Source organism: Pleurodeles waltl, chromosome 5 (genome assembly GCF_031143425.1).
Source record: "Pleurodeles waltl isolate 20211129_DDA chromosome 5, aPleWal1.hap1.20221129, whole genome shotgun sequence".
Lineage (NCBI taxonomy): Eukaryota > Metazoa > Chordata > Amphibia > Caudata > Salamandridae > Pleurodeles > Pleurodeles waltl.
The window spans coordinates 1553082104-1553099918 of NC_090444.1; the positions used below are offsets into that span (position 1 = coordinate 1553082104).

At 38.8% G+C, this 17815-nt stretch overlaps 1 protein-coding gene across 26 annotated transcripts in view; it reads right to left on the bottom strand.

Annotated features, from left to right (window-relative positions):
• The window catches only part of MYT1L (myelin transcription factor 1 like), a 1206615-nt gene that overhangs the window by 10262 nt on the left and 1178538 nt on the right, over positions 1–17815 (bottom strand). For 22 of the 26 annotated variants that reach the window (XM_069235880.1, XM_069235860.1, XM_069235873.1 and 19 more), the window contains 4 exons: positions 17637–17720; positions 13111–13332; positions 11666–11757; positions 7476–7579 (listed from right to left, as the gene is read on the bottom strand). In XM_069235880.1, the coding sequence (XP_069091981.1) occupies positions 7476–7579; positions 11666–11757; positions 13111–13332; positions 17637–17720 (502 nt within the window). Of the gene's footprint in view, positions 1–7472; positions 7580–11665; positions 11758–13110; positions 13333–17636; positions 17721–17815 lie in introns of all 26 variants that reach the window. The other 4 variants (XM_069235870.1, XM_069235859.1, XM_069235855.1 and 1 more) reach the window with 1 other exon arrangement.

Below are 17815 nucleotides of genomic sequence, written 5' to 3' on the forward strand. Positions count from 1 at the left end.
TATGTAGTGGGGGTCTTGAGAGGAACGGGGGTGGGGGATCTGGGGAGAAGGAGGGGGGCTGGGAAGACCCCTATCAGTGACAGGGAAGGGATTCCCTGTCACTAATAGTGCCCACTGCCATGGTTTTCGTGGCGGTAAGGTTGCCATGAAAACCATGGCGGTAGGCAGGGTCATAATCCAGCAGGCGGGCAAGTGACGGCCACCGTGGTGGTCGGTGTGGTACATTGGCGGTTTGGCTTTGGAGAAAAGTACCGCCAGCCTGTTGGCAGTACTTTCCTCCATATTAACTGTCTGCCGGGGTAATAATGACCCCCTTAGTGTCATTGTGCATCATTTTTGTGAATCCACAGTGTTGAATTTGAGCTAGTGGTTGTTGGTGAAGCCCACCAGCACTCACTATTAAGGACCAGCCTTATTTTTGCTCATCTGACACTTACCAAGAACAAGAGAGGGAAAGCACACACAAAGCACAAAGGAGAAAGAGAGAGATGGAAAAAACACCACAAAAGCAGGAGTCTAAGTGTAAGATGAAGGGGTATGCGGTGTCTGGTAGTGGATTAGACATGATGTGGATTCAAGACTATGGCATTCGGCGTCCGACATTTAATAGCACCTTCCACAATCTTCTAAGCAGAGCTTTGGGCACCAGCACTCATTTGTTTACAGATTAAGCACTGAAAACAATTTTAATGTCTACAATTATGTGTTTATTGTAGAATCAAGAAAATTAAAGCCTTTGTTTTGGGTGTGGCAGATATTTGTGTGAGGTTAATTAGATTCCATCTGGTATCTGCACACTAAAATCCAGCAATTACAAGATTAATCCCAGAATGGAGAATAACCTCACAGACCTGGGAATACAAGGTCCTTTTCGGCTGTTTTTCTCCATTTAAGAGGAAAACTTTGCTTATATTTTGCCTCTGTTTAAAGCAGGTGGAAAATCAGTGGGGTGTCTGGTGGAGCTCGGGGAGTCAGGATGGGGTAGAATTAGACCAGGGGAGTATTGTATGCTTCTCCATGGTTCTTGGGTGGAGACCTAGCTGTACTCCTGCCCACAGCCTGTCCCCCTGTTTCTGTAGTGGTATTTATCCAGTGGGAATCTACATTTCTCCTCTGCATTGGGTGGAAGGGTATTTCTGTCCATTCAAGACACCTTCTTGTGTGAAGTAGGCACCAGTGGTGGTAGTCTGTTGCAGTCTAGGCCTCCAGCACGTCATCATTTGACGCATGAGAATACATCGGGTATCCTTGTAATGAGATAAACTGAAATCAAAGCAGGTTAGCACTGTTTTCCTTCTTCTGTGTTCATTACATTAATTATATACTGGTGATTCCTTTTCCTATGTGAGTTACTGACAAGCTGATCACCCTGTGTAGAAATATAAGCATTCTGGCGTTCATTCATTTGTTTTCTGATACGTTTGTAGTTTATAAACAAATAACTGAAATGTCTAATATCATTTATTAAAATATGAATATTTGTATTAGTGACTTCTTAAGTTATTCATATTTGAAAAAGACATTGCGAGAGCAATGCAGTTATTGAGATAGTGAATGCATATCTGTATTAATGATAATTTATTCTTCAATATTTCCCTCTGGCACCTATTAGTCTTTCCCGTACCTGGTTCCAGAGTTTACACACATTTATACATTTATGGATGAGGTTTGTGAAGTTAACAAATACACACACACAAATATATATATATATATATATATATATATATATATATATATATATAAATGTGTACTTTCATGGATACATAAACTTTATATTGTGCACATGTGCACAAACATATGTTTATCTTCGTATATAAAGTTATCTATCTATCTAACTCTCTCTCCATATATATATATATATATATATATACACACACACACACACACATGCAGAACACATATCAGAAAGTTGATGTATGTAAAGTTTTGCTATGAACCTCAAAGGATGGTCACAGTGAGAATGTAGCCCTTGCATGTATCCTTTAGTCATATGCTCACTGTGACCTTCCAAGGAGTTCAAGTATTTTTATTATGTAGAATTCATGTAGTGTAGAAATTTGAAAAGGGATGATATTTTTTTGCTAAGTAGATTTTAAAGTTCCTGTTATTTTTTCATTTGGTGCCTCTGGGGGGACTATGTAGCAAGTATTTGGGGGAAAAGATGTTGCCTAATGGTCAGAGCTGCCGACTTTGGAATTGAGAACTAGGTTCAAGTCTTGGCCTTATATTAACATCCTGCGATTCTGGTCAAATCACTTAGGGCCTGATTTAGAGTTTGATGGACGCGTTACTCCATCACAAATGTGATATCCTGTCCACTGTATTACAAGTCCCATAGGATGTAATTGACTTTAATACAGCTGAAAGGTTATCCAACACATATAAGATGGAGTAATCTGTCCCACAAACTCTAAACCGAGCCCTAAATCTTCATATTCTTACATGAAATGTATGATGTAATCTGCTGCTCATACTTGTAAAGTGCTCTAATGCCCCTGGGCCAAGTTCATGCTATTATTGCTTATTATCTATGTTATTTTCCCCTACACAATTGTTCCTAAAATATTCTTAAGGCTGTGGTAAATGGATGCATTTTATTGATAGCCTTCTGATTACTGAGATGAGCTTTTGACAAAGAATGTCAACAATGCATGGCAGTGTGGACCTGGTCCAGTAGTGTGCTGGACAGAGAGAACACTACACTCCATTTGTTGGCTTTTCTGTGCTCTTTGATTTCCTCAGTTGTAATATGCTATTGTTGTTATTACCTGCACTAGGATTCATGCAAGGTCTAATCCTCACACTCTCCTATCTCCATTTGAATTCTTGGATGCTTATTCCTAAAACTGACTAGGCATTGTCCCTTCCACGATCTTATCATATTTCACTGTTCAGCAAGGCTGCATACTTGTTCCCGCTCTTTTTAGTAATCACATGAATGATTTACACCATACTTTCATAGGCTTCTACATGTTTCCTACTTAGGTTGGTGGCCCTGTAGCAGGAGCAATGTATTATGTGTATGGCATACTTAAATGTGGCCAGGCAGCATTCAGATTACACTTAATCTTAGACATCAAAGCAAAGCATGATAGCTACCACTTACAGCCATTGGTTAATAATCATCATTCAGGAACAAATGAAATGCTGGCCTGTGGTGCACCCACTTGGTTTACTTTCTTCAACCTACCAATGGATAGATTGAAAGGTCCTTTTTGAATGAAATTACTACACCTGAGGAACAATGCACCATTAGAGATATAAATTCTACTTGGGCTCTGACATGTTATTGATTCCTTCTTGGTTACTGAAGCTCAGCAGAGACTGGCCTCATTCTGTAAATTGTTATCTCTGTGGACAGCTAGACTGTATCAAAAAAGGGATGCTGTATGGCTTGCAATGATATTTTATAGTAATTGGTTATCTATTTTATATGTACCAGCCTCCTTCTATAGTTACACAATCACTATTAGCATGTTAAAAAAATGAACATGGTAATCTTTTTCAAATTTTTGATTAAGGCTGACCTGTGGTTATTAGGGCACACAGCAACTTAACAGAAATAAGGGATTACAGCAGGGTTCCATCAATTAATCAATCAATCAAACATTTGTAGAGTGCAGCAACTCATTCAGTAGGATCTCGAGGTGCTTTTAGCTCCTTCATGTTCATATCTTATTTGAACATCCAGGTCTTAAATGCTCTCCTGAATTGCTTAAGCAATGGGGTGGTCCCTAGGTGCAAGGAAAGAGAGTTCCATGTCTTTGCTGCCAGGTGCGAGAAGGAGTGACCTCCGCTATTGGACTGGTGGATCTGAGGGCATGTCTGTGAGGAAGCAGGAGATAGACCAGAGGTGTGTGGTTGGTTGGTGGAAGGTCAGTTGTTTTTTTAGTTACGCTGGTACTTTGTTGTATAGGGCTTTGCAGGTGTGGGTCAGTATCTTGAACTGGCATCTCTTCTGTATCGGGAGCCAGAGTAGTTTCCTAAAGTAGGGTGTGATGTGGGTCCTTCTGGGCAGGTCAAGGATGAGTCTTGCTTCTTCATTCTGTATTGTCTGCAGCCTCTTCAGGAGGCATGCCATGGTCCTACATAAAGCGAGTTACCATAGACCAGCCTGCTGGTGACAAGGGCCTGTGTGACAGTCCTTCTGGTGTTGACTGGGAGCCACCTCCTGAAAATCTTGTGCAACATGCAGAGGGTGTGAAAGTAGTCCGATGAGACTGTGTTGAGTTGTTTTTCCATTGAGAGCCTGTTCTCCAGAATGGTGCCGAGATTGCAGGCATGGTCTGTTGGGGCCAGTGGTGGGCCCAAACTTTCTAGCCACCATGATTCATTCCAGATCGAGGTATTCTTCCCAAAGATAAGGACTTCCATCTTGTCCATTTTGAATTTCAGACAGTTGTCTCTCATCCATTTGGTGACGTCCTTCATGCAGGTGTGGCAGTTGGCTCTGGAGGTGGAAAGGAATTCAGTCGGCAAGAAGATGAGCTGGATGTCATCGGCATATGAGATGATGTTGAGTCCATGTGATCTGACGGTGTGTGCCAGGGGAGTCATGTAGGTGTTGAAGAGGATGGGGCTAAGAACTGAACCATGAGGAACTCCACAGATGATCTTCTTGTGCTAGGCTGTGACTGGTGGGAGATGGGTCCTCTGGGTTCTTCCAGAGAGGAATGATGCTATCCATTTGAGGGTGTGTCCCTGGATCCCAATGTGTCACAGAGACTGTTGCTCATTGAGTGATGGGATACATTGTCGAAAGCAGCTGATAGGTCCAGTAGGATGAGGGCTGCCATTTGCTGGTGCCCAGGAGGGCCCTGATGTCATCTGTGACTGCTATTAGGGCCGCCACAGTGCTGTGGTTGGTAGAAAATGCGGATTGAGAGTGGACCAGGAGGTCGAGGTGCTCCAGTTAGTGGTTGAGTTACTTGCTGATTGCTTTCTTGACGGTCTTAGCTGGTAATGGGAGAAGGGAGATGGCCGAATATTCTTAGGTTCAGTTGGGACAGAAGAGGGTTTTTTCTTGAGGGGTCTTACTTCGGCATCTTTCCAGTCTTCTGGGAAGGAAGCCGATATGATGGAGGCGTTCAGGACTTTTCTGAGTATGTCTCCGATTGTGTTGTTTCCAAAGTTGAAGACGTGGAGGAGGCAGGCATCTGTGGGTGTTCCAGAGTGCACAGAGTTCATGATGGAGATGGTGTCTTGCGTGGTGAGGAGGCCCCATTGGGTGTGGAAGTGCTCCAGGTTTGTGTTTGTGGGTGTGGGTTGGTTGATGTCGTCGGCAGCAAAGGTTGTGGTTCGAAGTTCTCATAGATGGTGGAGATTTTGTTGTGGAAGAAATACGCTGGTGTGTTGCACAGTTCATCTGAGGGTGTGATGTCAAATTCAGTGGCAGTGGGATTGGAGAATTCCTTCACAATGGCAAACAGTTGGAGCTGACCTCAATGCGGTCTACTAGAGTGTTCTTTATTGTGTCTTTTAGGAGACGGTGGTACTGTTTGTTGGTCCAGTCTCAGTGTAGTACTTTGTAACCTTGGGGGGTGGTGATGTTGGTGTCTGGTTCAGAGGCAGGATTCAGCCAGTTCTCCATGTGGAAGATGATGTCTGGGGAGAGGGATGGGATTGTGTCCCAAATCTCTGTGGTGTGTTTTCCGAGAGATCATGTATTGAGTAGGATGCACTGGAGGTTGTCTGTGGAGGTTTCAGTTGAAGTGGTGGGTGTGGTCATGTTTGTAGTTTATCTGGTGTTGCCGACAGCTTCAGCGCTGCAGGTGAAGTGGCAATGTTGGCAGGAGAATGGTCCTTTGGTGGTGCATGGGGATGTGGGGCAGCAGTGGCTGTTGAGGTGTCCAGGGCTCGGAGGTCAATGGCAGTGTAAGCTGTGTAGAGTGAAAGAGGCAGAGTTCCTGGTGCTAGGCATTGGACAGGCGTGGACAGGTGCAGACATGCTTTGGCATCCATAAGTGTTCCTCGGAGGAGACAGATGCTGGCCGGGAGATGAGAGGGTAGGGGGTAGGGCAAGGGTGTAAGAAAAAAATTGTGAAGAAAACAGGCACAAATGAAAGTGGGGAGAACAAGTGAAAAAAAATGTTAATAAATGAGGGAACATGAACATGTTACAATGCTGGAAAAATACACTCAACAAATGCAGGCACAAAAACGAAAGAGATTCATAAAGTGGACACACAGACTAAACAATGGCGGCAAAATATGGGGGCCTGAAAACAACAATGGGTGCATCATATTATGGATATTAGGCTAACAAAGGCCATTACATAATACAGTTGAATCTTGGTTAGGTGTACCTATTAGTGAAAGGCTTTGTCAGTTATGCCAAGTGGATGTTAGAACACAGACTGTTTTTCACTTAAATTCCTAAAACCACCAATTTCTCATCTGGGCTCCTGTGAACTTAAATTGTAAACTGTTACATATTGATGTTCATGTGGTTTTAACTTGGAAATGGAAATGGACACATTACAAATAAATATTTATTAAGAACATTGCTAAGTTTATTTACGTTTGTTATTTACTTATTATTTCTTTATTTTTATTTATTTTGATGTGTGAAGGAAGATAGAGGGTGGAAGGGATGATCAGCCATCACAGTTGACAGCTTCTCCTCTTTACTTTCACTTTCCTATTTGTGTTGTAGCCTCGTAAATAGAAGAGGTGAGTGTCCGGTTAGAGACATGGCATTACATTTGTAATTGTTTAATATGGTAACTGTATTCCTTATTGTTTAATGGAGCTTGAAGTAACAAAGCAATTGCCACTGTGAAACGCTAACTAGTGCAGTTCTGCTAAGTAAACTATAAAAGGCATATTGTGAATATGCAGTGTTTTTTGTAGATAATTGCTACTGATGGGTTGTGCGTGTGCTTACAATGCCCCCACACTCGAAAAACATGGCCTATGTACTTTGGGACACTGTGGAGAAATATTCATGAGAACATGACCATGAAAGAACCAATGAGCGACTCAGAAAAAAGCTTTGAAATCACACACATATGCACATGCCTAAAAAGACAAGGAATTAAAAGTCTATATATTTATATTTGGAATTAAATGTATATTTATTCATATGCATATTTATATTTAAGCTTAGTCATACTTTTATATGTGATATGTGTGTTTGTGTGTGTATATATATAGTATATATATGCACAGATACAAATGTGTATATATATCATACAAGTAGATATTTATATAGTATATAGACATACATATATATATACAGTATATATACATACGCAGACATGCATATGTATATATATATATATATATATATATATATATATATATATATATATATATATATATATATCATGTAAGTATGAATATATATTTGGGTTATGAACTAGTAACATGATGTGTAATGGAGAGTTTTTTTCCACTTTTGTCCACTGGTTAAATACTTGCAACAGTCTTAATGTTTTTAATACAACTCCATTTGGGCTTAATAAAACTGCTACCTGCGTTCTGAGCTTAATCATATCAGCTTCCATCTGGGAATTTGTTTCATTTAGCTCTTTGATTTCTTCATCAAGCTGTTTCATTTCATCATCGTTGTCTATACCTAACGCACAAACAATGGAAACGGTTAATTAGATGTTCTGTTACTATGCAGGAGATAGTCTATAATCATTTATATTTGTTTGTACCCCTTTACAGATATACGTTCACGGACAATATTTTTGCTAAAAAAAAAGTCTATTGTTTACAAAACACAATACAATGGTATGAAAGAGTCTCATAGTAGGATCACAGCACATTTACCTGTCAGAAAACATCACTTTACATATAACACAGTTAATTATCTCAATTACATTTAAATACAATTATATCATTTTTATAGGTAATATTTTATAATACAAATGCACAAATTCAATTTTCCAGCTTGGCAACTTTTGTAAACGAGAGAGGAGTTTAGTTTTACAAATACTTATACTTACATATACTTTCATATTCCATTGAAATATTTTTCTTAAAACATAAACAGTAACTGTTAGCCTGACGTCTTATTAAGAAATCTACCATCAACCCACCCCCAAGCCATGTCGTTCTGTCTCCTACTGCTGAACTTGGTGCATTGGTAACATAACACACTATGAATAATCAGAGTCATGATTGATAGCGTCAGAAAAGAGTACAAAGAGGAAGTATAGCATATTCAGCCAGAATCTTGAGTCGGGACGGTTTATATAACAGGCCAAATGAAGGCAGACTGTTAACTGAAAAGTGGGCTTCAATATCAGCTTTACTGGGGCCTAAATTGATAACTGAGGCCACGGTACGTAAACACACGATTCCACAATTTCTTTGTCATCGTTATGTGAATTTAGACCCCCACAGTGCTTTATTGATGGATTTATACACATGGCCTTGTGGTATGACGGAGTTACTGCCCAGAATTGTTTTGGTGAGCTCAGCCCAATTTTACAAAATAACGCCACCACCACAATGGGTTTAGGGCGAAAGGCAGCTTAGCTACAAGTAGAGTGCAGACTTCCAGTGATAGTAAGTTGATTAGCAAAATAGTACAGTGGGTGGAGAGGAAGGTGCTTGAACAAAGTTCAATTTAAATTATGTAAGGGATAGCAGTGGGAGCCAGTTCCAAAAACTCAAGATGGGTGTCCTTTTCTGATGGAATCATATAAGTCTTTCAACAGAAAACAAACTATGGGTCGAATGAGGTCGCCATAATTTCACTCTGAAGAGCATACACTTTGTTTATGTGTGACAGAAGCTATACAACTTTTCAAATATCTAATGAGGACTAATTACTTTATATACAGAAGTGTTCTCAATAGCGTGATTTTCCCATGAAGCAAGCTTAAAATGTTTGTGAAAATGTTTTTGCTTGTGTTGCTTCATGTTATATATGTAGGAATGGTCCAAAACATTCTTTGGCATTTCATGAATTAATCATGCGGATAACCGGTAGTAGTAATTAGTAAATTAAAAACCATGCACTTAGAAAGCTCAACTTGTGTTTGTGAGTTTTAGGGAGGTAAAAACATGGCTGTTGGGATTCACGGTTTCTAATGTACATTTTGTGTTCGGTTCACATATTTCAGTGTAGGGCTTCACCTTGTTGTGATTATGAGATTTCTGGTTTTCAGGGCCGTGTCAGGGGTTGTGGCAAACTGTCAGAAGCTGCATCTTCGAAGGATCAATTAAACTACAAAATCTTAGGTCAATTTAGCAGGATTTCACTGACGCTTGGAGAACTGCAAAACGAGGTCATTATAATTACTAGAAATAACCAATTCCAAAAGGCAGGGTTCAGTTTGTCTGCCCAGACAAAAACGAAATCGGAGAAGTCAAGGGTGAATTGACAAGCTCAGAAGAAGGCTAAGTTAAAGAAACAAGGAGTGAGAAGAAAATAACTTATTTTTCTTCACATTTCTGTGGCATATGTATAAGCTTTTGAAACTGCTGGGTTTAAATGCCCCGTAGCCGTGCAATTAGCATTTGAGATATGTTTTTCTTTGGTGGGGACTTTGTTAGCATCTTTGTTAATATACAAGGGGTTGCAAAAGCTTTTGAAGACCCATATTTATACCTAATGCACAGGTGCAAAGTTATCACCTAAACAATATAAAATGGTGGGTCCCTTATTTGGACTGATGCAGCATGTGGCACACAGTTACAAGGGCAAATGTCTCATGAGAGACATGCAAACTGATGTACAGTTAGCACGTCCATATGGCAGACGTAAAGGGATTGGCAAGGATCTTCCCATATATAGGGGCAGTGACAAAGTCCAGTTAGTGTCTATGCAGGAGTACGCTACATCATGTGAGAGGGGCCAAGCGAGTGTGGGCATTCTGTGACTGAAGTCACTTTTGTGAGTTGTAAAGGGCCACACTGAATGATTATGAGACTTCCTGGATCGAAGCACAAAGAGTGAGTTCAACTGACAGACTGTATACCTATGACGTGCAATCTCCATTGCAGGCACAAAGTCGCAACTACTGCACATTCCTCAGAAAACATTGATTCTTTCAATTCAGCTACACAGCTACACAGCTGAGGTGTGCACTGGGTGTATACTTAGGCTGTGCACTCAGTTGGAAAACCAGACTTTTGGGGTTTCAGATATTTAGGCCCATATTTATACTTTTTTGCGCCTCATTAGCATCATTGTTTGATTATACTCCTTCTAGCAGTCCAGGTTTAAGCAGCATGCACAATATTTTTGCAAGCTAGTTTTTTATCAGGTTGTTGAGCAGTAACCCCTTTTAAATTTAAACAGCAAACTGTTGTAGCAGCCACCTGTCCAGGATTAGAGTGAGCTTAACTTAGTTTATGCATGTTTGGTCCTTCTAATGAGTGGTTTTGAATTAGCTATGTCCTCACAACAATCAGGGTTCAGGTGTGAAAATCATACAGTAGGTTTGAGCATTGTCTTGCCTCTAGGTCCCAGGCAAATTTAATGTTTTTCGATTTCTGTGATATTGCTTTGTGAATGTATGAGGTCCCAGAAGAAGGTCTTTTTCAAAACGCAGAGATGTATTGGAAGGCTTTTCTAAACTAAAAGAGGGATGGGACATTTGATGGCTGGATTTTAAATGGTGCAGTAGGATGAGTGCAGTATTATCTGCATTGTTTTGAAACATTATGGCCACAGGTATGTCTTAAAAAGATCAGGCTTTTCCAGTCGTAGCTTGAGAACCTTGCCTTTTAATGGAAAACAAATCAAGTATCTGCACATTTGAATTTCTATCTAGTTTTTATTTTTTTCAAGTCCCCTGTATTTAGGTGAAGACAAGAATAAATGTATTTAATGAAGGTGTTAGCAATTCAGGTAATGTGGGAATGAACTGGGTACGGAGCACTACAAGCTTTGTGCTATGGAAGCCTGTTGACTAGTAGTCCTGAGAAATTGAAAGAATTAAATTATTTAATGAGTTGATTATATGCTGATAGGATGTAAAGAAGTGAGTAGAGCTTGATCTACAATCTGATCTCCAAGTGAACCCAATAACTAGTTTGCAGAGCATTAAAGACTGGAAATGGCTCTATGTTGTTTACAAAGATGTTTTTAATGTTTTCAATGTGGCCTTATAAGGTAATATATGACCCATCATGGCACTGTATGTGCATGATGATGTGATGTCTATGCCCCATGGTTGGCTAAGATGTACCTGCTGGTGCAATAGATATTCAATATGTGAAGCCAGTAAAGTATTTCTATTTTGACTGCGAAGGTTAAACTGCAGTTTGTTATTTCATAACTGGGTTGACTAGTTCATAGTATAACATAGGTGGATTGGTGTATAGGCAGTGGCGTAGCAAACATGCTATTGGCCCTAATACAGACAAGGAAAATGTGCTCCAGTCATACTTACGCAGGTTGTGAAAGCCAGCCATAATTGTGTTGCTGAAGCACTTTATGCTACTTGGTTCTAGTGCCACAACACATACAGGACTATTGATACTCTAGCACATGTGTATAGGGATGGGGCAGTGCTGAAATCAGTTGTAAACTATCAATTAGACAATGCAAACCAATAATCCTAGGTGTCCTTCTCCGTTTGTTCCATGAAATCACTGCACTTCTCTTCACCCATTCATGTGAAAAACATTCAAATTAAAAAGCAATGGTGCCTTCATTATCATAAAAATTTAATTGTGTGCAAAGTAAATAAATGTTTACCATTAGTCGCCCGGTGCTTCACTGTCAGCATCTCATCTCCCGATAGCCTTGCCTTTTTCATTGCAGAAGTGGCCCTTGGACAGCCTGATAGACTGACAGTAAGAAAGTAAACAGCCTATTAACAGTGTAAACAATATTTGTTTTTTCTATTTTCATCAGTGTTAACACTATTACTATTAAAGAAAACAATTCCCAGTGGTTATTCACTTTCTTTGAATAATGCTACTAGTGTTAAAATCATTAACTAAGAGCTGGGGGAGGGGTCCCCAAAGGGCTCTTTTTTAGACTAAGATTAGACCTCATGCTGGTGCCATACCCACTGACACCATTTAAGATGCAATAAAAAGACAAAATGATTTTAAGGTCATATGATTCATATTCCCTTGATTTGTCAATGAGAACACTTCCATTTTTCCACATAATATGAATTAAAATGCATCAGAGTTGTTGCTATAAAGATCTCAACACTTAATGTAAGGTAAAAAATCCAATATCTATTTGTTTATACAATGTGGATCTCTCACTAGACTAACATGTTTTCGTAGTGTATTTGTTTCATGTTGCTTCTTCAGGGTATCACTGTAATGACATCACATATTCCACAGGATCAAATGTATGTATACAAACATTTCCTTTTTTACAGTTTGAGCTGTTTTAACTCTATAGTGCAACTAAGGGCTTCTTTTCATCAGGATGGAGTTCATCTTTCTGTCCGCATAGTGAGTCATGGTAACATCCAGCATCTTTTACAGCATTACTTGTGTATAAAAGATACTGGAAGTTTTCACACCTCACTATGCCAGCTGAAGATAGACCAAACTGGTCTCTGTTAAACAAATAGCACCGGTTTCTGAGCAATGGTAGTGTCATTAGAGGATACACATGTAAGAAAGTTAAAGGTATATGGGCTGCCATTTCAGTGTTAGTAATTGTTTAGAATGTAAACATAACATGCCATCTAATCACTTAGAATGGATTTTGAGGGCAAACATTTAATAAGAGTTTGAATTAGCAAAGCAATGTATCATCTTAAAATGTAATTAAATTGCTTAGTCTTCCATTTGTTTAATGTATTGCTATAATTTGTAGTTTCCAACCAAGAATGAGACACTATTTCAGTTGACCAGAAATATGCGATTACTACAAAATATTGCACAGACTTAGCAGGAGAAATGTAATTGCGAAGTTTTGCATCCATTCAGAAAATTGTGTTCAATGAAACAACGTACATTACCTTGCATACATTCAAAGTAATAAATGCACAATGTGGTAACTTTCTATTTTAGTGAAGAGGACATCTATAATTAGCTTCCACTTGACCCATTTTGAAAAACGCGCCTATTCAAAGAAACAGGTTCTCCTGATACTTTAAGAAGTCACTGAGATAAAAGTAAATATGTTAAGGATTCATAGTGAGAAGATCACAATCAGTAACGCTTTATTACCTGCGATGTGTAAGAAAACTGCCACTGACATGTCCAGAGCCATCACACCCTGGAGTAGGACATGACATGCCTTCCGTCTTCCCTGCCTTCCAGGAGAATTGCGAGCCATTGAGGTACCCATCTTTTTGCCTTTTGGCAGCCAATGGACATCCTGATGCACTGCGATGAGAGGCATACTTTCCTGTTACATGACCTTGGCCATCACAACCAGGAACAGGACACCTGTATATTTAACGAGCGACATAAAATGTATTAGTTTATCGCTGAGTACCCCAGAAGATTACAATAAAGATAAACCTTTGTGAAACGAGTAGGAAAAATGAACTTAAAACACACATTATGCAAAGGAGACACATACAAAGCAAAATATAAAGGAGCTACTCAACATCTGCAATTTTAAAGCCAGAATACAGCAATGATTTTCGAGGGGATGCATAACATTTGTTTACCCAACTCAGCTGTATTCATTTGATCAAACACATGGGCTGACTGATCCTACTTGGATTCACACCAGTGACCAAGGACTCAAACGCAGATGAGAGAGTGTAACTTTGCTGTGCCATTATGTCTCTTAAAACATGAAATTAAGGTGTGGTTGTTTTCTGCTTAATGTAAGAAATGTTTTCATTTAAACTTGGTGCACTGTGAGACATATGAGTGCATAGTTTCATGTTTACCATATTTTATCATTGTTTTGAAAGAATGTTAGGTTATATTATTTTAGAAATGTTACTATTTATAACAGTTATATATTTGCCATAGAGACATATCAAATTTATTTAACCAGAAGTATTCATGCTTAATTAGTTTTACCAAAGTGAAGGCCCCATATTTTTTCTGTGTTCTAACCTTCAATGGAAAGTTTGCTTTTTAATGTTTTCCTAAAGCTGCAGGTGTCAGGATCTGAGATCAAGTTAATAGTAAGCTCATTGGTTGGGAAGATAAGAAAAGCCCAGAGAAATGCTTATCAAGGACTGGAGGAGTACGCTGGGTTGGCAGCTGCAACTCTTGTGAAATTCCATAGTGTGAGGGTGTACCGAGGTCAACGCTGAAAATGTCAGAAGGATAAAGTATTAGCAACTTATTATTTGTGATTATGTTTTTGAACTGGGAAAGGTATTTGCCTCTGAGATCACCATTGGAAGAATCAAGATTTAAGTGTGGTTTAGTTAGTGATAAGATTCTGATTCCCTCTGTTGTTAGCTGAGAGCAGACCTCACTGAGATACATCCCTTGAACTTTAATTTCTATGTGGCGTCATGCTGCCATACCTCTCTTGATATACACTTCTACAGAAGTTCTGTCATGCTGACTACTTTTCTTCCTAAAACCCTTATATTATTAGCATACTTTGGATTTTAGTGCAAATGGTTAGACAGGCAAAACTTGAACACAAACTTAATGCATCAATTGTTTTTTCTTATTTTCTGCATTATGACTATTGAATTAGAGATATTTATTAAGTTAATTAAATTCCATATTGGGTAGCATTTTAATTCTCCTTTGGTTATTCTGTACAGTTATACTATGATTTTGAGACTCATATATGTAAGTTTGACTTTGGGCCCTTTGAACTTGAAGTTGGTCTCTGGAATTGAATGTGTGACTTTCGAGTTACACTGTAATTAATTTGAATAATTTGATGCATTGTCTCCTCATCTTTCAGAACAGAGAAGAAAAATTTATCAGACCCCGGATTTAGAAATAGGACCCACTGCTAGATAACAAATAACTCCAGTAGATGCATTAGTTCACCGAGCCATGATTTCCTGCATTTGGACTAAGTGAAGCAAATCCTGTTTTGAGGGCCTATTTTGATATCCCATTTTAATATTTTTATTAGGTCGTCAGTATTAATTCACATTACAGAAAAGAGATCCGGATGACGTGAATAGAACAAGTCGGTGATAAACATGTATGGTTCCTCAAAGAGTGACCTTGAAAAAATTTATCTCACACCATAACTCAGGAACACCAAGAAAAGGCAGTGTTCTAGTTCAGCTATGGCTTGTCTCTCGTCAGACTCAGCAATGCAAGATATAGGTCATGAAATTGTATAGGGAATGAAATAAACAGCACAAGATATTGACTGGGTTGCTAAGATTAGTTTCCAGTCCTTCAAAGTATTCACATATTTTTAATTGATCCTTCAGTTTACAGATTGTGCATTTGTATTATGTCATTAACTTCATGGCATCATCCCACACTGACATTGTCAGTGAGGCTCTGGACTTCCAGTGTATCAAGATGCATAATGCCACCACTGATAAGGCTGGATCTAGCCAGCATTTCTTATGGTTGTCTGTTCCTTCCATGTTTTGCTTATCTTTTAGCAGTGCACGCTCTAATGGGGTAACTATTACAATTAAATGTTTTACAGTAATTATAAGAAAACACTAATGCTTGTGCAGTTGTTTTTCAGTTGTCACATGGTATCAAATACTTTATTTTCAGAATTAGGTAGACTTGTTAACAAGCTGATTTAAATTATTTAGTGATATGATTTCAGGGGCAAATGAGAATTAAACATGATTTGCTACTAAATACTTGTGTTTGTCAATATGAAGTTGACCGAGTATCCTCAAACTTTTGAGGAACATAGATCTCATGGTTGATAGAATTAAACAAGAGGCTCTGTTTTTGTTGTAAACAGTGCGAACATAGTCATGGGGCATCCCACAAGTTAGTGAAAGTGTGGTTATCTTCATAATTCTTTCTTGCCAAACTGTGATCTTCTCTAGAGGGAGGATGAGAAATATTCAAGAACAGTATCACCCATCCTCATTCTCATTGATAAAGGGTTCAACAGGGTATCATGGCTTCCAGTAAAAAAAGCAATAGGGATAAGAAGGACTAACAGACAGGGTACCACTTAATCTATGATCTGCATAGCATGTGGAAGCTTGCTGTGTCTGTCCAGCATACAATCCCACGATGTTGGTTTTGGCAATGTGGTTTGGTGAGAAGACATTTTTTTTATTTTTCTAAGAAGAGAGGTTTGGTGACTAATCCCACATTTTGAAAGTCATGGATCCAGTTTTTGTATACTTAAAGGGAAAATTTGTCCACCATTTAAGTGAGGTTCAGAAGATTCTGTGTATCCAGGAAGCACTGATAATGTTAAGAAAGATTGAAAGAAAACACTTGTTAAGTACGTTACTTAATGAATTTGCGTGGGAGGTTGGTTTTAAAAGTGCGAGAGTCAGGGTTAATGAGGGTAAATTAATTTCTTCAGAGAACAATAGTGTGGGGATTTTTTGGGTTATGATATAATTGATGTATTGACAATTAAAGGAGATGCAGACTGATATTTTAAAACGTCACTATGACACAAGATGTGATGTAAGAATAGTTTCTGTAGATTGTGGAGTAGGTGCATGCAGAGTAGGATTACCAGAGTATTTGATGCCTGCAAATGGCAGTCTAGACTTATTGGTTATGCAGTTCATCTAGATGCTATGATATTCTGTTGTAAAGGTATGAATCAAAATGTTGTGCCTTTTCCTTTGTGCTATTAGTTTTTGCCAAGTGAATCCAAGCAGTATCTGGTGCTTTTGTGTTTTTCCCAAATCTTGCTTCTGTTCAACTTCTGGATATACTGGGGGATATTATGGATGATTTCACATTCTTACAATTTTAGGGGGTCATGACATCTGTGCATTTACAGAGATCAATGATAACCTGATTCTACACTATTTGTATTGCAACTCCAAATATCCTCTCCTGGGGTATTAGTATAGAGTCCCGCAAGATGTTCTTAAGTAGTAATTTGTGGATATTGATTGTGCTTTGCTGTCCAGTTGAAAATGGCTCATGGTCTATCTTTAGAAAGGACTTTTTTGTGAGTTGGTGATAAAAAATGTTGAGTGAGACCAGACAGAAAGTGCCATGGCACTAGTGCTGTGATACAGTGAAGAGGGGTATTTGCACGTTTTCCAAATCAAATCAAATACTGAGGTCACTAAATAATTACGGTGATTACAGCAATAAAGGCAGGGCCATGGCCCAGTTTAATTAATTTAAAATTAATAATAATAGTACAATAGTAAATCTGACAGACAGACGTGCAGATGCGAGTGAAAGTTGATAGGAGCGTTTAAAACATCCCTTCAGTATAAAAGCAAACTACCAGTCTTTGTGTAAGATGTAACATCTGTCTGGAAAAAGGGGAGTGAAGCATAGAGATGTTTGTTTTCTGTTGGAACAACATGGTACTTCACTAGGCTGGCCATTTAAATGAAAGGTTGTGCGCACATACATCGGACGAGACAGAATTTGTGTAGCATCACCCACATAAGTGGGACGTCTGAAGAATGGAAGTTGGGAGAGCAAATAAACAAAATAGCAAAAGTACAGTAAATAATAATCAGTCAAGAGAATAGCCAAATACTAACGTTATACATCGCGACCTTGTCTGACTGTTTTCAGTCACTTACATTTAAATCTGGAACATGTTTGTTAACAAAAATGAGTTGTGCTTCCGCACTTCAGCATCCTAAAGCTTGGGTTATAGACAAGCGATGTACCTAATAGGTTCTTGGTCTTCTTTATCTTCTTTGCTTTGTGCTATCCTGATTCCACTCTTTTTTGCACGTGGACAACCTGAAAGACTGTAAAAAAATACGCATTTAATACACACAGTTTTCAGAGAGCGTCGTTATAAAAACAGTCATTCATTCAGTACCCATTTTGTAAAACAAGCCAC